The 24,492-nt window shown below is 35.1% G+C and overlaps 1 protein-coding gene and 1 non-coding gene across 2 annotated transcripts; one reads left to right on the plus strand and one right to left on the minus strand.

Moving 5' to 3' along the window:
- Nucleotides 1-231: 231 nt before the first annotated feature.
- Nucleotides 232-337, minus strand: LOC132280573 (small nucleolar RNA R71). Its single transcript, XR_009471605.1, has one exon. It is a non-coding gene; the product is annotated as a small nucleolar RNA R71 (small nucleolar RNA).
- Nucleotides 338-20,822: 20,485 nt separating this feature from the next.
- Nucleotides 20,823-22,959, plus strand: LOC132278934 (desmethyl-deoxy-podophyllotoxin synthase-like). Its single transcript, XM_059780842.1, has 3 exons — nucleotides 20,823-20,903; nucleotides 21,076-22,057; nucleotides 22,156-22,959. Exons 2-3 carry the CDS (start codon nucleotides 21,113-21,115, stop codon nucleotides 22,780-22,782), a joined length of 1,572 nt encoding a protein of 523 aa, XP_059636825.1. The 5' UTR covers nucleotides 20,823-20,903; nucleotides 21,076-21,112; the 3' UTR covers nucleotides 22,783-22,959.
- Nucleotides 22,960-24,492: the final 1,533 nt, after the last annotated feature.

The raw sequence follows: 24,492 nt of genomic DNA on the forward strand, positions 1-24,492 counted from the left end.
GTATGCTACAAAGGATCCCTATAAGCACTTGGATGTGTTTTTGGAATTGTGTTCAATTACTAAGTTGACCACTCTTACCAATGATTCATTCCAGAATGCGTCTTTTCCAATTCTCTCTTAAGGACAAAGCAAGAACTTGGTTGCAGTCCATTCCAACAAATTCCATATCTACATGGGACATATTGCAACAGGAGTTCTTAAAGAAATACTACACTGTGCGTAAAACCACGCAAATAAGAAGAGAAATCATGGCATTTTCCTAAATCCTGGGAGAATAGCTCCATGATGCATGGGAGAGATATAATGATCTTCTAAGAAAGTGTCCACACCATGATATTGCTCAGTGGCACTTAATATAGATTTTTTATGATAATCTTACAGATTCTTATAGAAATATGGTTGATGCTTCCAGTAATGGAGCTTTTCTACGTAAGAGTCCGGCTGACGCTTGGGAATTGTTTGAGGCCCTAAGTGAAAACTCAGTGCAACACGCTTCTTCCTCTAGGTCTAGGTCTTCACCTGGAATGCATAAGGTTGAAAAACTTTATGAGGTAGATAAATCTAGTGAGTTAGCCACTTAAATAGAAGCCTTAAACCATAGGTTCGATCAAATCTTATCATGTGGCTTTACTCCTGTTGCTAATTCACTAACTGCCTTACTAAAGGAGGTTTGTTCAATCTGTGTTAATCCCAACCATTTTGCTGACACTTGCCCTATGCTGGGATAATCATCTGAGATATTACAAGAGCAAGTGAATGCTGCATTCGCTAGACCAGCCTATAATCCATATTCTTCTACATATAATCCTGGTTAGAGAGATCATCCTAATCTATCATGGCCTAATCAAAATTAAGGAAGCACTGCTCCCCAATCTTAGGGGCAGTACCAAAATTCATCCAATCCTATGCCACCAAATAATTCTTTCAACCTATCTGGTATTTACCATCCACCTCAGTTTAAGAAGACCCACTAAAGCTCTAAATCTTCTACCTCCTCCTAGAAATTTTGTTTTTAAATAATAAGTACTCAATGTTCTTGTTGAGATTAAAGCCAATACCCAACTTCTTAATACTCATTCTCAGGCCATAACAAAGCTAGAGGCATAAGTTAGGCAAATAGCGAGTACTCTATCTCGAAGAGAGGATGGAAAGCTGCCTAGTCATCCAATAGCCAATCTGAAAGGGTAGACTTACATGATTGATGAAACCAATTCCTTAGGTATTCATCATGAGCAAGTTCAGGCTATCACTATATTGAGGAGTGGTAGAGTGGTTGATAACCAAGTTGAAAAAGTACAGGAGGAAAAAGAAAGGCTTAAGATTCCCATTGTTCCTATCATTCATAATCTATATCCCAAGGATGTTTTCTCAAATTATATTCCACAACCCACAAGAGGAGTTGAAGGTGGAGTCACTTCTTTATCTACTCTTACCCCTGAGATAGCTTATGAGCCAAAAGCACATTATCCTAAACGTCTCAAGGAACCTCCCACTTTGGTAAACAAGGGGAGAAAATTCAAGATATGATAGAGGTCTTTAAATAGGTCAAAATTAATCTTCCTCTGCTTGATGCGACAAAGCTAATCCCAGCCTACTCCAAATTTCTAAAGGACTTGTGCACCTTTAAGAGAAAACCCAGAAGTTAAGTTCCTAAGAAAGTTTGTCTCACCGAGCAAGTCAATGTTATTCTTAAGTATAACACGCCTCTCAAGGTTAAAGATCTTGATGCTCCTATAATTTCTTGCATCATTGGAAATAATGTGATAGAGCGAGCACTTCTTGACCTTGGAACAAGTGAATCTTATTCCTTACTCAGTGTATGAGAAGTTAGGTTTGGGAGAGTTAAAACCTACGTCGGTTGTTCTACAACTTATTGATCGTTCTGTCAGACAACCATAAGGTATTGTTGAAGATGTACTCATAAAAGTGGATAAGTTTTATTTTTCGGTTAACTTTCTAGTTCTTGATACAGAACTGGTCCACGATTCCAAAAAGTATATTCCAGTCATTCTTGGGCGACCTTTTCTAGCCACAACAAATGCTTGCATTAACTGTAGGACTGAAGCCATGGACTTATCTTTTGGAAATATGAAAGTCAAGTTAAACATCTTCAATGCTATTCATCATCCCCATGATGATAGTGAATGCTTCTTCCTTGATGTTATTGATGAGTTGGTTGAGGAATCACTCCCAACTATTTTATCCAAGGATCATTTAGAAGCTTGTCTGAATCACTTCAATTATGAAGATTTCGATATTGATTCTTCAATATCTAAAGTGAATTCTTTGCTCAATTCCACTCCTATCACAGATTTTCCTCCATGGAAATCTAGGTTAGAGCCTCTTCCACCACTTTCTAGTACTCCGCCTATTCCTTCTTTAGAGTCTCCACCTAAGCTTGAGCTTAAGCTACTACCAGAAAAGCTCAAGTATTCTTTTTTGGGTTTAAATGACATCCTCTCGGTAATCATTGCTTCCAATCTTATAAGTTCCCAAGAAAGTAGTCTCTTAGAAATTCTTGAGAAAAATAAAGAGGCTATTGGGTGGAGTGTGGCTGATTTGAAAGGAATTAGTCCCACCATTTGCATGCATCAGATTTATTTGGAGGAGGATTCCCGAACATCTCAGGAACTCTAACGAAGATTGAATCCTAATATGAAAGAGGTAGTTTTGAAGGAAGTTGTGAAGTTGCTAGATGTGGGAATAATCTACCCCATCTCAGATAGCAAGTGGGTGAGTCCTATTCAGGTAGTACCCAAAAAGACAGGTATTACAGTAGTTAAGAATTCTGAGGGTGAATTAGTTCCACAGCGCACCACCATTGGATGGTGTGTGTGTATTGATTACCGGAAACTCAACTCTGCTACTAGAAAAAATCATTTTTCATTTCCATTGATTGATCAAATTTTAGAGCGATTGGCTTGCTAGAGCTATTATTGCTTTTTAAATGGATATTTCGGCTATAATCAGGTGGCCATTGATCCTAAGGATCAAGAGAAAACTAATTTCACTTGTCCATTTGGTACGTTTGCATATAGATGGATGCCTTTCGGATTATGTAATGCACGAGCAACATTCCAGAGGTGTATGATGTCTATCCTTTCGGATATGGTTGAAAAGTTTCTCGAAGTCTTTATGGATGACTTCTCTATTTTTGGGTCCACATTTGAAAACTGTCTCCAAAATCTTTCCCTAGTGCTTCAGCGTTGTAGGGAAACTAATCTTATTCTTAGTTGGGAGAAGAGCCATTTTATGGTTCAAAAGGGTATTGTTTTAGGACATATTATTCTAGAGAGAGATATTGAAGTTGATAGAGCTAAAGTAGATTTGATCTCTAAATTGCCTCCTCCTACCTCCGTAAGGGGAGTGTGATCATTTTTTGGGCACGCCGGGTTCTATCGACGCTTCATTAAAGATTTCAGCAAAATTTCCCATCCTTTGTGTAATCTACTTGCAAAGGATGCTCCTTTTGACTTTGATGAATCGTGCCTTAAAGCTTTTCAAAAGCTTCGCTCTCTTCTTTCTTCAGCTCCTATAATGAGTCCTCCAGATTAGGCTCTTCCATTTCAGATTATGTATGATGCATCTGATTATGCTAGGGGTGTTGTCTTGGGACAATGAGTAAATAAACTTCTCATGTTATTTACTATGCGAGCAAAACTCTTTTAAATGCACAATTGAATTATACCACAACTGAAAAAGAGTTACTTGTAGTTGTCTTTGCTTTGGATAAATTCAGATCAAATCTATTGGGTTCCAAAGTCATAGTCTATTCTGATCATTGTGCTTTGAAACATCTTCTTTCCAAAAAGGAAACCAAACCCCGTTTGATTCGATGGATCCTCTTGCTTCAAGAGTTTGATTATGAAATCCGAGATAAGAAAGGGTCAGAGAATGTGGTAACTGACCATCTTTCTAGAATTTTGATTGAGGATACTACAATTTTACTTCCAGTTTGTGATTCATTTCTGAATGAACAACTGTTTGAGATTTCTCATAAGGATTTACCTTAGTTTGCTGATATTGTGAATTACCTCGCAATAGGCAAAATTCCTCTGTCTTGGTCAAAGCAGGAAATACATCGATCCTTCTCCCAAATTAGGATGTACTATTAGGAAAATCCCCAGCTATTCAAATACTATGCTGATCAAATCATTCGTAGATGTGTTCCAGAGAGTGAGTTTCATAGTATTCTAACCTTCTATCACAGTTTGGCATGTGGAGGTCATTTCAGTGCAAAAAAAAAAAAACTGCAGCTAAAATTTTTCAATGTGGTTTCTTTTGGCCTTTGCTCTTTTGAGATGCATACTTATTCTGTAGGTTATGCCTTAGATGTCAGCAGCTAGGATCTATTTCTAGAAGGAATATGATGCCCTTGACTCCAATCTTAATTATTAAGGTTTTTGATGTTTGGGGTATTGATTTCATGGGTCCTTTTGTTCAGTCTCATAAAAATGAATACATTCTAATGGTTGTTGATTATGTATCTAAATGGGTTGAAGCAGTAGCTACTAAAACCGCTGATCACGCAGTCGTGATTGAGTTCATTCAAACGAACATTTTTAATCGGTTTGGTATGCTAAGAGCTATTATTAGTGATGGGGGTGCTCACTTCTGTAATAGGTATTTTCGTACTTTGGTACAAAGATACTCTGTCACTCATAAAGGTGCTTCTCCCTATCATCCCCAAACAAGTGACCAAGTTGAGCTATCCAATCGTGAAATTAAGAGAATTCTTGAGAAAACGGTTAAGCCAGATCATAAAGATTGGTCGTTTAGACTGAATGATGCTTTGTGGGCTTATCGAACGGCGTATAAGACTCCGATTGGTATGTCACCTTACCGTCTTATCTATGAGAACACAGAGCTTTCTGGCCATAAAAAAGCTTAACTTTGATATGACATCTGTTGGTTCTAACATGAAGCTTCAACTAACTGAGCTTGAAGAATTACGTAATGATGCTTATGAAAGTGCTAAGGTTTATAAATCTAAGACTAAGGCATTTGATCACATGCATATCTTGCGTAAGACTTTTGAGCCTGGGAAGAAGGTTTGGTTGTTTAATACATGACTGAAACTTTTTCCTGGAAAGTTAAGGTCATATTGGGAAGGTCCATATATGGTTATTTCTGTTACAACTTACAGTGCAATTGAGATACAAGATTGTAAGACTGGAATATTGTTTAAGGTCAATGGAAAGAGACTACAACCCTACATAGAGGGTAGTGTGCAGAGAGGCACAGTGGAGTAAGTAGAACTTCATAACCCTATTTACTTGGACTAGAGAAGTCAGGTTTTCATCGAGCTATTGACGTTAAACTTAGCATGCTATCGAGCTATTGACGTTAAACTTAGCATTTGTATGTTGTACCGTAGTTTATTTTGATTTTTATTTCATTACTTTAGTTTTGATTTAATTATTTTCTTTTCTAGATTTTAGGTTTATTTTAGTTTTCATTTAGGTTTAGGTTTAGGTTAGTTTAGGTTTGAATAAAATTGAAAAAGAAAATAAAAAATTGAAATTTAACAAAAATCCAAAAATTTGTCTCCATGCTCGAGCCTGAAAATTGGGGCTCGAGCATCAGCTGTTATGGGCTCGAGCATCAGTACCTCAAGCTCGAGCCTTCTATCGTTGTGAATTGCAAAGATTGATGGCGGTAGGCTCGAGCTTATATCCTTAAAGCTCGAGCCTGAGGTTTTATAAGTTTTAAAATTGGGAAACTGGGTATTCCAACTCCAAACATATGAAGGCCACACTTCCCTTGTAAGATCTTTCCCCATTCTCTCCATATTTGTGTCCGGTGAAGTTTGATATTCTTGTCCCAGATCTGCAGGGAATATTGAGGTACAGCTCTCCTTCTTCTTCCTCTTTCCATTGGTTGTTCCTTAGTTCATTAAATTTTCTAGATCTAATGAAGGAGAGTATGAGTTATTATTTGAATACATGATTCTTTGGATTTTATTTTTACATCATCCATATAGACTAGTTGTTTAGATCAACTATTGATTGAATCGTAAACTGAGATTTAAGATCTGTTTTGCTGAAATCTAGGTAAAGCTCGGGCTCTACAAGTTGAAGCTTGAGCATTGGCTGAAGCTCAAGCTTGAAAGTTGAAGCTCGAGCCTCAATTTGTAGATCGCAAGAATTGGAAATTTTTAGGGAATTTGAAGGTTTATCTTGAGGATGGTTCATCCTACTCCTGTTTAGTGCGCTAGAAGGATGAAAGAAGTGTTGCCAAGTGCGTGGTAGACAATTCCAATTTCTTATGAAACGACCTTTGATTATCAGGCGTTTATCAATGATCCTCGCACTAGATGGGTTATGAAATCTTTCAGTTACTCAGGTTGCTTATCCTCATCTTGTTCATTTGTTTTATCTCAATTCGGTTTATAGTGAAGATGACACCTGGGAGCTTACAACTAGGATTGATGGACATGAGTTGTGATGAGCGCTGAAAAGTGTGCAATTAAACCCCTTAAGCTTAGGTATTCTAGGACCTTTATCTATCTTATTTTTCCGTCTTACACTAATTTCATGTTATTGCCCTTTTTAGGTACTTATCCCAAAAATAAGTTAATTCAGCCAAATAAGAGCTTAAAAGAAGCAATGTCAAGCTAAATGGAATAAATGAGCAAAGTGTGGAAAAACAACAAGTTCGATTGATCTCAACATTCCTTCGATCGATCAGAGCAGCATCGATCTAGCCTCATCAAGATGGATCCAAGCAATTGTCCTTATCCAAAAGATCTCCCCATCTTCGATCGATCCAACATTTCTCAGATCGATCAAAATTATTTGATCTTATCCACACTTACTACCCCACCTACCACTCTTGTCTCTTTCCCAAAATATTCCAAAATATATCAGAGATTTGTCATTATTCAAAAAGGCACCACCAAGGATGATCGATCTCTGTAGCATTCGATGGATCTCACCTCAGTTCGATCGATCGAACCTCCTCAAGTCCGAAATAAAACAAATTCCAACTCATTAAAAGTTGGCTCATAGTGCAATCATTGCAAGGACCCTAGTGCACAAATCCAGACCATTGGGTGTGACACTTGAGCCTCCTATATATGGATTTGGAGCCATTTTAAGAAAAGGATTAAACATATCTTCAATACACATATCATATCTCATATCTTGGAGAGGAGGCTAGAGACTAGAGAGCTTTTACACATCTTTGGGAGTTCTTCCATTCTTCTAGGGTTTCCATAAAAAATGAGGTCATTCCTACCATGGAGATAGCCCTTGAGGGTTGGATGACTACTTCAATGAGTGGCTAGACATCTACTTGGGGCTAGAGTAGCCCCTAAGTTTGCTTCCTAGACTTAGTGCTTTGTATATTTTTAGGGATTTACTTGTAACAAATGTTTTGATCTTGGATTTATATATATATCTTGTGGTTTCTACTTGATGTGTATAGATTTTAATACTTTCAATTGATTCTCTATCTCTATCCATATGTCTATGTATACTAGAATGGATGATTCGTGTGCTTTTCTCTAGATTTAGTGGAGTTTATGCATGTCTATGTATATGGATGAAGTTAATCTAGTGATGATTAAAACATAGTGCTTAATTGAACACTCTTGTAATTTATTTGATGGTTCACACTTGTTTCTTGATGGATTGTGCCACACTTTTAGCTTACTTAGTTTAATTTCCATGTCTTTAGTGTAGTTGTAGTGTAGTTGCTTTAGATTTATAGATAGGTGGACAATTTATTCTTGTTCCTTGGTGTTCCATACTTATGAATGCAAAGGGTGTATAATTCTAAATAGTTGTGTGTGCATAAATTGTGGTTTTATTGAATGGATTTTGGTCTCATTTGTAGGTTGTGCTTTCCATTTGATTGGCTAGACAATCTATACTTATGTGCCATCCATGCCTAGTTTCAATTAATGTCACACACACACAAGTTACAATATAATTTCCCCATTGATATACAATTGCTAGTGTCTAGTGAAGTCAAGCTTAGTGGTGAGCACTACTACCCTAAGTCCTATCCTTTATATCTTTTTCCCTACATTCTAAATTTTACCTTTTACTTGCTTTAATTCCAATTGCATTATAGTTTAATTAACCAAACAACCCACCTTTTGATCATTCGACCTACTAACCCTATATACTGTTTCCATTGCAAACACGCCCACAATCCCTTGGGACGATCCCTACTCACCCTAGCTATATTTTTAGTTAGAAGTAGTAGTAGCTTTTATAAATTTAAAACTTAGCCACATTGCACATTCCTATTCTTAGCAAATTTTTTAAGCGTTGGTGCTGCGACAACACCAAGTTTTTGGCACTGTTGCCGGGGATTGAATTGGCAACGCCGTATTTCTTTGGAAACAAATAAGAATTAGTAGTCTTTTGATCGTGTCTTTTCTTTATTTCCATTTTTGTTATTTATTGTGTTTGTTCTTGATTGGCTAGGTGCATTGAGCTAAGAGAGTCAAGCAAGGGGAATTAAAAAGCAAAGGAAGCAAGGAAGCCAAGTGAAGCTAAGTAAAAGCAAAAAGGAGCTAAAATCTAAAAATTTGCAAAGCTTAGCAAGGCTTGAAAATTGAAAATGAATTGAAGTTGCTTAAGGACCCTTTGTGAGATCTTTCTAACTCAATCTCTAGTTAAATTGTCGGCCCGTGTGATGGCAAGTTTTTCATTTCATAGATAAATCGTGAGCATGCGTGGAGGCAATTTACTTTTTCTTTGCATATTGTTCAAAGCATGGGAGTATGGGACCAATGTATGTGGAGAATGTTTGTTGATTGATTTGTTGTAGGGGCGAAGTGATTGTTATTTGATTAATTGCTTGTTACTCGTTTTGCTAGTACATGCATGGTCATAGGTCATTGAATCCTACCCTTGTCCCTCCTAATTTGCATCTTGAATCGGTTGTTCGTAATCCTAGGGGAAGAGGTAGTTCTCATCACTCCATTTCACCAATGGAAGAATTGAATGACGACCATGTGGAGGACCTTGGTCACATAAACCAACAAGGCATCCTCCACCCTAATGTGCATCATGAAAATATTCAAGTGCCATTATGCATGCCTAGACCACTCATCCCACCACAACAACAAGTCCAAATTCCATTGGGAATGCATCGGCCAATTTTTGCTCCACAACCTCCCATTATGCAAGGCAACCACGGTGTTCGAGTAGCACCACCGATTGTGAATCCTCCCATTGCTTTAAGAGACCATTATGTGCTTAATGAATATAATGCACCTACATGTATTCAATTGTCCCCATTTAGAGCACATCACTATGAGATTAAACCGCAAACTATTCAAATGCTTCCCAACTATCATGGACTTCTAAGTGAAGAACCTTACAAGCATTTGGATGAGTTTCTTGAAGTGTGTTCCATCGTGAAATACACGGACATGCCAGAAGAAGTTTTGAGGCTCAAACTTTTTCCTTTTACCCTTAAGGACAAGGCAAAATATTGGTTCAACAATTTTAGACCTTTTTCGATAACTTCTTGGGCAGAAATGCAACAAGAGTTCTTGAAGAAGTACTATCTGGTTTTAAAGACCAATGCTATGAGCACTTCCATTCGTAAATTTTCTCAAGGGGATGGGGAAATGTTTGATGAGGCATGGGAATGGTTTAATGACTTGCTTAGGAAGTGCCCACATCATGACATACCTAAGTGGCAACTAGTGCAATATTTCTTTGAAAGCTTACCGGATAATCACAAGGGTATGGTTGATGCATCTATGCGTGGTTCTTATCGTGACAAGCATGAAAATGATGTATGGCAATTATATAAAAGCATGAGTGAGAATTCAATGCATAGATCTTTATTTTCTAAGAATGGTAGAAATCTAGGTAGAAGGAAGAATGTTGGCTTATATCAAGTTGACAACTCCAATGACATAGCCGCCGAGATGAAATCTTTGTCTCAAAGGTTAGATCAATTCTTGATCTACTAAAATTCGGCAAATCAAGTATCTTCCTCCTCTAATCATGTTCATCATCATGTATCTAATGAATCTTGCATGACTTGTTCAAGTGTCTTTCATTCTACTTCCAATTGTCCCCATAAACATGCGCAAAGCGAGAACCATGAACAAACAAATGCAGTTTTTGCTAACCAAGGGAAAAATCCCTATGGCTCACACTATAATCCAAGGTGGAGGAACCATCCAAACTTCTCTTAGAAAAGCCAAGGGGAAGGCTCAAACCCTTCCCAAGGTGGTTTTCAAAACAAGTATGTTCCACCTCTAATACAAAGCCAAGGTTCCCAAGGTTTTAGATCTTCTTTTCAATCATCACATGGAAATCAATTCTATAATTCTCATTTCCCTAACCAATCATTGTATTCTTAAGGAAACTCAAGGAGTCCTACTTTTGAGGAGAAAGTGTTGACCGCTCTAGGCACTCTAGAGGCAAACACTCAATTGCTTCATTCTCATTCTCAATTCATTGCTAAGCTAGAAACCCAAGTCGGGCAAATAGCTAGTACTTTGAATGCTAGAGAGAAAGGGAAGATGCCTTTAAATGCCCCACCAAAGCAATAATGTGTAGTGAAGACTCATTCCTCATCGGAAGGTCACACAATTGAGCATGTCAATGCGGTGACAACCTTGAGAAGTGGGAGAATTGTTGATAACCAAGTAGGTATTACCAATGAAGAGAGTAAACCGATGCAACCCAAAGTTGACACCCTTCCCGTTTCACATTTTATTCCTCCTTCATTGCATGTGCATAACCCCTTTGTTGAAAAAATAATGGAAAATGATTTAACCAAAGTTTTGAAAGATGATTTGAAAAATTCTTATGACAATTTGAAAAAGTCTTATGTTAAAAGTGATTTGAAAAAAGATTTTAAAAAAGCCTTTGAGCCTAAAGCTCCATTTCCAGATGCCTTGAAAGGATCCATTTCTCTTGACAAGCAAAAGACAAAGACCAATGAAATTATTAATGTGTTTAGGTAAGTGAAGATTAATCTTCTGCTTTTGGATGCAATCAAAAAAATTCCGGCTTATGCCAAGTTCTTAAAAGATCTTTGCACCTAAAAGAAGAAGAACAAGAGCCAAGCACCAAAAAAAGTAGTCTTGACCGAGCAAGTGAGCTCCATTTTGCAACACAATACTCTCCCAAAGTTTAAGGACCCTGGTTCACCTACTATTTCTTGCATCATCGGTGACCATGTCATTAATCGGGCGCTCTTAGATTTAGGAGCAAGTGTCAACCTTCTTCCATATTCAGTGTATGTCAAATTGGGCTTAGGAGACTTGAAACCGACGTTGGTGGTTTTACAACTTGCCGACCGATCCATCAAAAAGCCCTGGGGTATTATAGAGGATGTTTTGATTAAAATTGATAAGTTCTTCTTCTCGGTCGATTTCATTGTCATTGACACGGAACCGGTTCCGAATCTCAAGAGCCAAATTCCAGTTATCTTGGCTGTCCCTTCTTGGCAACTAACGATGCTTCGTAGGGTTTACAACCCTATTCCTCCCTCATTTCTATCTTACCTTTAATTTCTTGCGTCGTTTAGATATATTCTGGGTTTATACACATTGCTAGGAACTGTGATTGAGAATGCATGCACTTCCATTATGAAATTAAGCATTTTGCACTTGTTTGATCGATCTCAAAAGATGTTCGATCGAACAAAAATCCATCTCTGCATCCAATCATCTTTCAATTCCATCAATCGAGAATTTCCTGCATAAATCAGTTCTCTGTGTATCGAGCGAACTTCAGTTCAGATCGATTTGAGTGCTCTAAGATCGATCGAGATTTTCCTTAGATCGATCTTCATTCTATACTTAGAAAATTTTTTGAAACCCATGAAAAAGGCCTCTCTGTGTATCGATCGAACTTGTCTGCAGGTTTTCACCTGTTGGATCGATCGAAGTATCTTCTAGATCGATCTTGGATTGATCAATCTGTGCCCTTTTGTTGACTTTGACTTTGACCGCCCTTTTTGAATTTTGAATTTATTTATAAACAAAAAAAAAAAAAAAAGTAACAACAACAACGAAAATATTTTCAATTTTTATTTTATTTTATTCTCAAAAATTTCAAAAATATTTTTAGTTTTAAGGAATTTTTCAAAAATACAAAAATATTTTTCCTTTATTTTTTTTAACTATTAGATTTTCAAAAACTCCAAAAAGATTTTTATTTTATTTTTATTTTTATTTTATTTTTTCTAAAAAAAAAATTCAAAATTCAAAAAAAAATTCAAAAATACTATGGAATCAAGTAATAGAAGACTTGGACATCAAATCCTGGATAAAGCCAAGACCTATGGTTATTCCGGGCATTAACTTGCTAGGAATACCACCCTAAGTGCACACTATTAATGGGGAGAACTCATACCTCTCGCACTAGAGCCAAACTCTAGCCATGTCTCTGTAACAATGTCCCAGATGACTCCAAAATAAATAAGTTAACAACTTATATATATATAAAGCACGAAACTACATTCCATGCACAAGTAAGTTGTAACCACACAGTTATGCTCTAAATCCACAACTACTATAGGATGACAAATGTCGAATCTTCAGAGCGCGATTCGTTATACGCTATAATAATATCACATGTCGAATCTTCAGTATGCGATTCATTACACGCTATAACAATATAATTTAATATTGAAAACATAAACTGAAGAATCTAATATAAGTCTAAAATCATGATTTAAATATACAATCAATGTCAAACAATCATTAACGCAATAGAAACAAAAATTAGTCAAATAAACCAATTAATTTCTCTAGGTTTCAAATCTCAATCAAATGGTCTCTAATTAACACATGTTAAACAACATAGCATGGTCATTTCATATATCCATTCAAAAACTTAATTAGGCCATGGAAAAATAAGGTAGAATTTAATTAAATCATGATAATTAAATCTCTAACTTTTAAAACAACACCAAATGGTCCCAAATTAATATATGGTAGTGTACAAGTCATGCTCATCACAAATATCAAGTTAAAAACTTAATTAAGCTAATGGAACCATTAAATAGATTTTAATTAATCATTTTAATTAAATTCTCTAGATTTTCATACTCATCCAAATGCTCTCAAATTAAAGTATGTTAAAGAACTTACCAAGATTTAATTTAAAAGCATATCACAAGTTATTTTCATGCAAGGTACGACCATGAGAATTAAACTTTCATTAAAGAAAATTATTAAATAAAAGTTGCAATACTTTATCAAATACTCCAATTTTAATATATGTTAACAAACATACCAAAGCCTAATTTACTAGCATGCCACAATTTAATTCTAAGTTGAATATCATCATTTAAATTAAATCTTAAACATAGAAATTAATTAAATTAAATTCTAGATTATGAACAAAAGCATGCATACAAGTTGTATAAGCATTAATAGCATGCAAGATAACAAAAATATAAACCTATAACATCCCTTACCTCAATTTGAGATGAAAATCTCAAATCCCCACCGAAAAAAAAGTGCTCCGAATCCGATGATATTTCGGGGTTTTGTCGGGGACAACACGATGAACAAGAATCCCAAGGAAGCCCCATAAAAATCACAACTTGACTTCAAATCCGAACTCACAAAATGGTCAGAAATGGGTTCTAATAAGAGGAAAAGGTGCGCGTCGTCAAGGCGAACAATAAACGTTAAGGCTCCAAGCTTTTCACAAAGGAAAACAAGTGGAGGAGAAGAAAGAGTGAAGGTAGCCCCTTGGGCTACCATGGCTGCCGGCCAAGAGGAAGAAGAAGGTTTGAAAAATCTGATTTTAAAATTTAGGGCAACCTATTTATAGAAATCTCAAAAAGTGCCCTGAAAGGGCCCCGCCGGGTCCGGAAAAGTGGAATTTGAGCAGACACACTCAAACGACAAAACTCTGTGAATGAAAAAGAATTGAAATGAGAAAATATGAACAACGGAAGAAACGACGTCGAAAACTGAGTCCCAAGCAGAAAGATATGCCCCAAACAAGTTCGGTGGCAACTAGGGCCGGAAACCCTGAAACTAGAGAAAAATAACCAAAAGGAAATTCTAAGAGTACACGACTTGATGAAAAGTGAAAATGAATCCCATATGAGGATCCAGGCTCAAAACGAGGCATTTAGCAATAACTTTCATTAATTGTACAATAGCTCCTCCAAAAAATGAAAACTGCACTAATGACTCAGAATAAAAATATCTTCAAAAAATATTTTCTTAAAAACCCCTGAAATAAAATATCTTCAAAAGATATTTACGAAAAACACCTCAAGAAAAGAAAAAGATTCTGAAACATTATGCATCCATGCCCTTATGGATACCGGGAGCAACCAGAGTACTTTACTGCAAAAGTAAAGATACGTATTTCATGGAAACCACTTAGAATGAAGATAAGTGAAGTCAAAAACCAACTCCGAACACAAAAAGTGAGGTTTTGCCGACAAAGTGACAAACGGGGAAAAGACAAAATAGGGAAAATGACGAAAAGTGAAAGTGTCCGAAAAATGAAAATGTGGAAATGATGCGGTCCTCAAAGGAAGTTGTCAATCCAAGAAAAAGAGTCTGGGAAATCATTCCAGAGCACTCGAGACGACACTAAGTGACGAGAAACTGAACTCAGAAAGGAAAAGATCAACGGAAAAAAAATATCCGTGAAAATCTGAGAAAAAAAAAAAATGAAGGAAAATGACCAGGTCATTACAATTACATTGTTGTTTAAGCTATTAAGAGTTGTAAGTGTCCAAGTAAAGGTGTTGTGGATAGGGGGAGTGCCTGTGTGCACATTGTTGATCTTGTGTGTGTGTAGAGGCTGTGAAAGTCAGTGTCCTACTGAGTTTAAGTTGGTTGGAAAGTGGGGCAGCTAAGTGAGTAACTACTTGCATGCAACAAGTGAAGATGGTGAGCTAGTGTGTGTGGATTGGTTGTGAAAGTTAGTGTCTATTCATGTACAAGGGTGTGTGCAATGAGTGAGATAGCCGAGTGTGTAACAAGATTCATACTACTAGTGGAGGCATTTATTGGCTGAGGCCAAGAACAATGGTTTTTCCCTACTGATAAGGTTTCCTTGTATATCTTGTGTCCATGTGATTTGATTGATTTCTTTAGTTATATCCTCTATGTTTAGCATGTTTGCACTAAAGTGAAAAAGGAAGAAAATACGTAAGACCAATTCAACCCCCCCCTTCTTGGTCCAACACACCTGTAGACACAGAGAAATGCCAAAGGTTGGTTGGGAAACTAATATATTTAACTCATACTCGTCTTGACATAGCATATGCAGTGAGTATAGTAAGTCAGTTCATGTATGATCCTTGCGAAACACGCATGTTGGTGTACACAGGGTTCTCAAGTATTTAAAATTTGCTCTAGAAAATGTACATAGGCATTTCGAAGTGGAAGGATATACAGATGTTGATTGGGTTTATAAAAGATAGAATACCAACTTCAGGATATTATACGTTTGTGGGAGGGAATCTAGTTATGTGGTGTAGCAAGAAACAATCTATTATGGCCAGATCTAGTGCTAAAGCAGAATTTATAATCATGGCTCATGGTATATGCGAGATGTTGTGGCTGAAGGATTTGTTAAAAGATCAGTTGAGCTTTAATTCTAAGGATTCAATAAAGCTTTTTATGGAGAAAAAAAAATGTCATTAGCATTGCTCAGAATCTAGTTTAATATGATCGTACTAAACATGTTAAAATGGATAAACACTTTATCAAGGAGAAGTTGACAATGGATTAATTTGCAATCCCTTTGTGAAGACATAAAATTAGCTTGCAAATATTTTGACAAAAGGAGTCTCAAGCAGAATTTCAATTTGGCATTTGACAAGTTAGGCATTCGAGACATCTATGCTCCAACTTGAGGGAAAGTGTTGAAATATCATAGTCGTGGCAGCTAATATGCCATACTTAGCTCCTTTATTTTAGGAATTTGATTATCATGATTGCTAGAAGTTAGGGATTTGATTAATATGATTATTATAAGTAAGGAGCATATTAGGGAGCAGATTGTAGGGATTTGTCTTAGACTTTCTTTTCTTGTATAGTTTTCCTCTTTTCTATATACTTGTACAAGATGTGTAAACATATTTAGAAAATGAAAAAACTGAAAAAAAAATTCTATGAAATTCAACATTAAAATGAGGTGATTAATGCTTGTAAGAATATTCTGAAGTAGAAGTGGTGTAGTATGGCATAATGCCCCTATCCTTGAGTTATGTACTGAGCATGTGTTTAACATCAACCATTTTATGGCAACAGAATAGCTACTGCACATGCATGACAGCATAGTTTAAACATTATATTAATTCAATATTGGCTAAATAAAAATGTTGGACCAAAGTAATCATTGCATGAGATAATAATTTGAATATTATATTAATTCAATATTGACTAAATGCACATGCTGGCCAAAATATCATCTCATGAGTCTGGTACTTTGTTTTAAAACGAAAAGCAGCAAATGATTTGGAGTCCCTGTTGGACTGATTTATGATATTATTAATGATTTGGAGTCCCTGTTGGACTGATTTATGATATTATTAATATTACTGATGTTATGATAAAATTAATTTTAACTTTCCTCAAATTTATTTTTCAAGCTCTTTATTATCTCTCAAAGCAATAAATATATGAGAATAGGTCTAATCTCTATGCATGTTCATTTAACTCCCCTCTATAAAAACAAAACAAGAACAATCCTTTAAAAATATTCATGCAATTTCTTATAGGTACGTTTAAGAACCAATACATCCCATCCTGCGAGATCGGAAAGCCAACGTCAACCAACCAAGAACACAAAATTCGACACTAATTGATTCAAACCGACAATTTTTCAATGCGGATTTAATCTTGCTATTTGTATGTAACTATAATTCTGATACCAATTGTTGAATTTCAATATAATAATTAATTTATAAAAATAAAAAATATTGTAATAAATAAAGAGAGAAGTTTGGCGATTGTACCTAATTGAAGATGATTTGTCTGAAAAACTTTAGAGTGCCACTGCCCTACTTTGAGAGTTGTCCTCGCACGGGATTGCATAAGGTTATGAAATTTTTGTGTATTGACAATAGTAGAGCGATTTTTACAAACAAACGTATTTAAGTGTTGTTTTCAATCATGGAAACTTATTCACCAAATTAAATTAAGAAACCACAAATCAATGGTAAAAATAATATGATCCTAATCAATCAAGTATATCAATAATTACATTAGAATCTAATTTTAAAAAACATAGTAAATAAGACCATAAATAATTTTATTTATTTAAAAATTTCTAACAGTTACAAAGCAATTCATCAACGATAAGAAACATAAAAATGGTTATGGCCGTTGCTTTATATATAATTTTAACGTTATTGCAGTATTATCTTACTTACTAATAATTAAATTGATTTGTTACTATATTAATATTTGACAGATTTGGACGTCAAATTTACTGAATTTTAATACTGTATATAAATGAAACTTTTGTAATAATGAAATTTTATTATGAACAGATTTCCAAATCAATTATGGGATAATGATTGAATAAATTAGTTTGGCAAGGCATTAAAATGGTTTGTAAGAAATAATGTGAATGGTTCAGTGGGTCCATATTTGATATTGCCCGAATCAATTTGTGTTGAATTTTCAACTGGATTTTAATACCATTACAAAATATTCACAGCGAAAAATATATATATATACACACATATATAGCTCAAATTACCGCCGGTTCTCAGTAAAAAATTAACCATATCCGGCTGTTTAAACACAGCCCCGGAGCCCGAATTACCAGCATTTTAACCCATCGAAAATAATATCAATCACGGGCAGTTTAAGCATGCCGGTAATTATATCCATCACGGGCCGTTTAAACCGCCGGAAAATAAAATCATCACCGGCGGTTTCCTAAATGCATACTTCATATGTACTTCACATTATGCTTTACTCCAAGTATTAGGAGTGAACATATTTTTTAATTGATTAATTTTTTTACATTAATTTCCTTTTTTTTATTGCCTTAACGCATACTTCATGCATGTACCTGAGGTATAGTGTGAATGCATACTCCTTGACAATTTAAATTGATTACTTTTTTATGTTTTTTTTCTTGAATTTGCCTTTCAGATGTTGAACAGAAGACCAGCTGAACTTGACCGTGTTATCCATTCTTAATTTTGGATTTTTCTCAACTCCTTTGAACTGGCATTCTTGAATGAAACCCAGTCATTACTAGAGATATATATATATAAAATTGAAGCCAAGAACCAACTTCAACTTTTGTCAATAAAATATATCGTAATGAGTAACGAACTGGGGGTTTCATTAAAATATATATATATATATATATTTTATTGACAAAAGTTGAAGTTGGTTCTTGGCTTCAATTTTATAAATTTGACTTTTCTAGCGCTGATTTTAGAGTGTTGAATGCCCCGGCGGCTCGGCTATATGACGCCCCCACTTGAGAAAGTCTCCTGATATTGTGGGGGTAAACTTGACAAATACAAACTCAAAATATTATAAAATTTAAATTATGCATACTTTATTACTTTTTCTGTTACAAATCATTTTGGAATTCATGTCGTTGTTAACATTAATAAATAAATAAAACTGTCTAACTTAACAGACCGTTAGTAACCTAACTTAATTTATTCTAGCACTGTTGTCAAACTAATAACACTTGATTAATTTTTATTTATTTCAAGAATAAGTTTACTTTTAATAATTATTTCCATAACTTTTTTTTTTTTCAAGGGCAAGAATGCTATGAGTAACAGTCATTTGTTAGAGGGGTGGGAAATGGTAGAAGGCTCCAACACGGACTCCCAAATACAAAGACATAAATTGATATATATATATATAAGGCTGGAAGTTTTAAAAGTTAAATTAGTAAATTGATATATATTTACTGAGTTATCGAGGTATTTATAGTAAATATATAATTATTAAATGTTTTTTATAATGAAGACATAAATTGATCATTAATTGTGTTAAATATTTTTTTTAAAGTTAATAAAATCATTAGCAATAGTTAGTCTGTCTTGGCGGCTAATGTGGCCTAATGGAAAATGAACACATCTTTTTAAACTAAAAAGTCATTAAAAGAAGAAACTAAAGAGAGAATAGACTCTAATGCAGTTGGGCAAAAGGCATTTCATATTCACATACTTCACTTTGATTCTCTCTCAATTTGAATCAAACTCATTTTTCTTTTTTTTATTATTTATTACTTATGCAAATAAGTTAGATTTACTGAGAATGTGAACCAATCTATCGAATAGCACAATGGTGTGTACAGGGATATACAAGTCAACCATTTTGGTGTCAAGAAAAGTGGTGACACAAAATATATGAAATAAAAATTAGATTAGAAAATTATAAATGGAAGAAGCTTTTCAATTTACAGCAATGCAACTAGATAAATGGCTGCTTTTAGAGATAGGAATTTAAATCAAACAATTTAGAAATATTTATGTCTCGTTTGACCGTAACATGGAGGCCTTTTGAAGATTTTGTTTTGTTGGTCAATGAAATTTGTGCTAAAAAAATGAGTAAAAAATTGATATTTGTTCAATGACGTAAGATAAACGGTAAGATACAACGAAGTCTTTTGTTGGCCAATGATAGTTTTTACTTCTTTCTTGTTTTTTTTTTTCTTTTTTTAATGTTTTCCAAAAAATAAAAAATAGTAACTATAGAATGTCATAGCACGTCACAAACTAAAACTATTAGCATATATAATAATATTGTTGTTGTCCTCATTTTTTTTCTAATAAATTTGTTGTTGGTATTGTTATCATCTTTGTCTCACAAAAGTTTTTTTCCTACTTCCTAATGAGCTACCATAACAATGAGCTTTTTTTTTTTTTTTTTTTTTTTTTTCTTTCTTTCTTGTAAATTCCTTGATAACCCAGTGGGTTAGTATCTCTGGCGTTTCGACTCTCTTCATCCACTAAGCTAACTTTTAACGTTTCTTACTTGTAATAATTTAAAAAAAAAAACAAAGATACCTTATATATTTTATCTAACAAGATTAGACCTTTGAAAATTAGGCTAAAATGGTCCAAATTGAAATTTTCATGAGTTTTGAGAAATAAACTTATTTTAACTAGTTCGATTCATTTGCAATATGACATTTTTTGGGGCATAAATAAAAATTTGAAAATTTTGCCTCTTTGTAACTCTGCCCTTGCACTGCAAATGGATGTGTGTGGTTCTAGTCAAGTAAAAACAAAAATGCAAATTTCATTTGTTGATTTTCTATTTGATGCAAGTAAAGAGGTAAAAGTAAAAATATATATATAATAAAAATAATAATAATAATAGTAATAAAGCTTTGTAAGTTTTAATTCGCCTAATTGAAGAAAATCTTTGTTCGTTGAACATTTTGTTGAAAAATAAAAATACAAAGACAAATTTCATGTGTTGATTTTTATTTGGTGTGCAAGCAAGTAAACGTAAGTGTTTTTTTTTTTTCTTATTTTTCCGAAATTGACTCTATAACATTATAAGTCTTAAGAACTTGGAGAAAACAAAAAAGATTTATGAGTCTCTGGACTACGCCTAATTCAAGAAAAACTTTTTAAGTTGTAGGTAAATGATGTATCTTCAATACAAAAATGCAACGTAAGATATGACGAACTTAGTCCATGATCTAGTGGATCAACGGCTGTTTTCAGTTTACTTTTTTTTCCAATTTTGCACCGCGTTGGTTGCATAAATTGACTGGACTAAAATGTTGTTGAAAACTTGTTCATATTTGTCATCCAAAAGAAAAGCAGCAATTTGTAGTCTCATTACGTCTAAAGTTCCTCCATAAATAGAGGGCAAAGTTCGCCGTAATTCACAAGCTTTAATTAATTGTTCTCTCTGTTTCATTTTTCACGTACTGTTTCTCGTTCCACTCGACCTGTAACTCATCATTAGAGCTATATCCCCAAGCTCTGTAAGTCTCTCTCTCTCTCTCTCTCTCTCTCTCTCGCTAGCTCTAGCTGTACATGCATGCACATTTTTTGCAACTAATTTTTATTATGAAACAAGAAAATAATATACAATAAGCTTCATACTCTCAACTAAACAACATGCTAAGCTACGTTAAATCTTCGTGTATTGTGCAGAACTTCAAGGTTCCACAGCTAGCAATCATAAATCTAGATGGAAGGCAATTATACTACTGAGACAAGTGCACTCTCGAACGCGGCTCAACAATTGATGATGGAGTTCCCATTTTTCTCCTTCCCAATGATTTTCACATTCCTTCTCTTTCTGTTCATGCTACTCAAAACCATGATCAGTTCATCGCCAAAACTGCCTCCTGGGCCACGGAAGTTACCTCTAATAGGAAACCTTCACCAATTTGTTGGATCCCTACCCCATCGCGGCCTAAGAGATTTGGCCAAGAAATATGGACCTCTGATGCACCTCCGACTTGGACAACTTTCTTTTGTTGTCATAACTTCAGCAGAATATGCCAAAGAAGTGATGAAAACACATGACATTGTCTTTGCTAGCAGGCCTTATTCTCTTGCTACAGATATCATATCTAAAAAGGACATTGCCTTCGCACCTTATGGGGATCACTGGAGACAACTTCGAAAACTTTGCATACTGGAGCTTTTAAGTGCCAAACGTGTCCAATCATTCCGACCCATCAGGGAAGAAGCCATCTCGAATTTGATCCAATCTATTTCGATGCAGGCAGGATCTCTGAGCAATCTCACTGAAAAGATTTTCTCCATGACATACAACATCACTACAAAGACAGCTGTTGGTAAGAAATTCGATGGGCAAGAAGAATTCATAGGACTTGTGAGGGATACCATAGAGTTATCAGGAGGTTTCACTATTGCTGATCTCTTTCCTTCAGTTAAACTGCTTGCTTCGATAACTGGGTTGAAGCCTAGAGCTGAGGAGACTCATCAAAAACTTGATAAGGTATTTGATAAGATCATTGATGAACATAAAGCTAGGAAGGTGGCAACACAGAACAGTGATGGTGAAGCTGATCAAGAAGACCTGGTAGATGTTCTTCTAAGAGTTCAGGAGAAGGGTAATCTTGATATCCCCTTAGATATGACAACTGTCAAAGCTGTTATCTTGGTTAGTACTTCTATCAATATCATCAATGAAATAAGTCATGATATATATGTTACTATATTCTCTATTCTTTTGACTCAATTTTCAATATGCTGTTTCAGGACATGTTCATTGCTGGGATTGAGACATCATCTACAACTTTAATCTGGGCAATGTCAGAATTGCTGAAAAATCCTAAAGTTATGGTAAAGGCACAAGCTGAGGTGAGACGTGTTGTATGTAAAAAAAGAAATATTCTTACCGAAGATGACCTCCATGACTTGAATTACTTAAGGTTGGTTATCAAAGAAACTCTAAGAATACACACTCCTGGGGCTCTATTACTTCGGAGAGAGAGCAGAGAAAGATGTGAAATCAATGGATATGAAATACCTGCGAAAACCCAAGTCATTGTTAATGCCTGGGCAATTGCCAGAGATCCTGAAAACTGGAGTGATCCAGAAAGCTTTCAGCCAGAGAGATTCCTTGACAGTTCAATTGATTACAAGGGGACTTATTTTCAATATACACCATTTGGTGCTGGAAGGAGAATATGTCCTGGCATGTCGTTCGGGATAGCTAATGTTGAGCTTCCACTTGCAAATTTGTTGTATCACTTTGACTGGAAACTTCCTGACGGAGAGAAACAAGAAGATCTTGACATGACTGAGGTCTTTGGTGCAGCAGTTGGCAGGAAAAGAGATTTGTGTATGATTCCTGTTCCTTATCATCCTTCAAATGATGAATAAGATAAGAAGGTAGATAGCAGTGGATGGTCACTACTGAATTTTCATTTTCCCGAGCGTGTAAGGTTAATTATGTTTACCTTTTTTCATAATGTAATCTTTTGTTAGGATATATATAATGATATTGTTGAAAGGAAAAATCAAGAGAGATGTTATTTAGGTTTTCATAGATAATTGAATAAAGAGTATGTTTCACTCATTGGTGTTTTTACTAAAAAGTTTTAGAGTGAGCATCGTAATTATAGGGTGCAAAGCTTCCTGTAAATACATTTTACAAGTTCAATTGCACAAAAACATCAACATGGTAAATAGTGATTCTTATTTACAGTATTCGAAATGCATACTTCATATGTTTAAATTATGTTTTACTCCAAGTATTAGGAGTGAACATATTTTTTAATTGATTATTTTTTATATTAATTTCCTTTTTTTTAATGCCTTAATGCATACTTCATGCATGTACCTGAGATATAGTGTGAACCTATTCCTTGACAATTTTAATTGATTATTTTTTATCATCATTTTTTTATGTTTTTTTTTTCTTTTTTTTTTTTCGTTAAAGGTAAGCTTGTATGTAATGTTGAAGAATTTACAATGAGCCCCAAATAAAGGGGAAGATCAACAACAAACATGGTACAATCAAAACAAAAGTTAAAAACTACAACCCAAAAAACATACAACAGATAAACCTTTCAAACAACTCTATCCTTCCCAGCAACTTCCAATATTGACTACCATATCATTGTTCATTACAGCAACAAAGTTTGTCCACAAGCTGTGGAACATCCCTGCTGAAAGAGGGCTTGTAGCTAGGAGGGGGAGGTGATCTTCTTTAGGTCTGAGCTGGTTTTTAACTTGAGTGTTGCTTGTCTGGCTCTCACAAAGCTTTTGAATTGTGCAATGATGTTGTGGGAGGGAGAAAACTAGTTTCTAAAGGCTCTAGCATTTCTTTCTATCCAGATAAAGTACACTGCAGCTGCCCATAACAGCTTATGAACTGAGAACTCAACTGATATCCAGTGTGGAGCACCATTGGATCATTTCATTCCAGTTGTTAGGTCTGATGTAGAACCCTGCCAATTCTTGAACAAACTTCCAAATAGAAGAGGAGTAATCACATTTAAAGAAGATGTGATCAATTGATTCCCAGTCTACACAGGTAGCAGCGATTTGTGTAATGTTTGTGTAGAATAAGTTTGGCATCCAGTGTGTAGAGTCTTCCTCTTGCAACCAACCAAAGAATAAGACTATACTTAGGGATGTGGTGTTTAAACCACACCACTTTGTGCCAAGTGAAGATTGGGGATGGGGGACTAAAATATTTCAATGTGTTTGCCATTATGAAATCTCTGCTTAAACTAAGTAGCCAATCAACTGAATCTGGATTGGAGGAGGGTGGGGGCAGTTCTTGTAATTGGGATGTGAAACTTCTAGATTGGAAGAATTGGTGAAGCTATATGGTGATTGGATTGACCCATTGATTGTTAGAAATTAGTCTATCAACTAAGATGTTGTTATCTAGTTGAAGAATTTCCATATCAATGAGCTCCAATTGCTGAACAATAGGACCATTTGTCATCCAGTAGTCCAACCATAGTCTAATATCCTTCCCTATCCCCATTCTATGTCTTAGAAGTCCTCTTGCCATTATCCTCAATCCCAGTAATTTCCTCCAAAACCCTGAACTCAGACTTGATGGTTTAAGTGCCCAGA

Source organism: Cornus florida, unplaced genomic scaffold (genome assembly GCF_030987335.1).
Source record: "Cornus florida cultivar Cherokee Brave unplaced genomic scaffold, ASM3098733v1 CherokeeBrave_3.0.0_Hap2_Chr10, whole genome shotgun sequence".
NCBI classification, from domain to species: Eukaryota; Viridiplantae; Streptophyta; class Magnoliopsida; order Cornales; family Cornaceae; genus Cornus; species Cornus florida.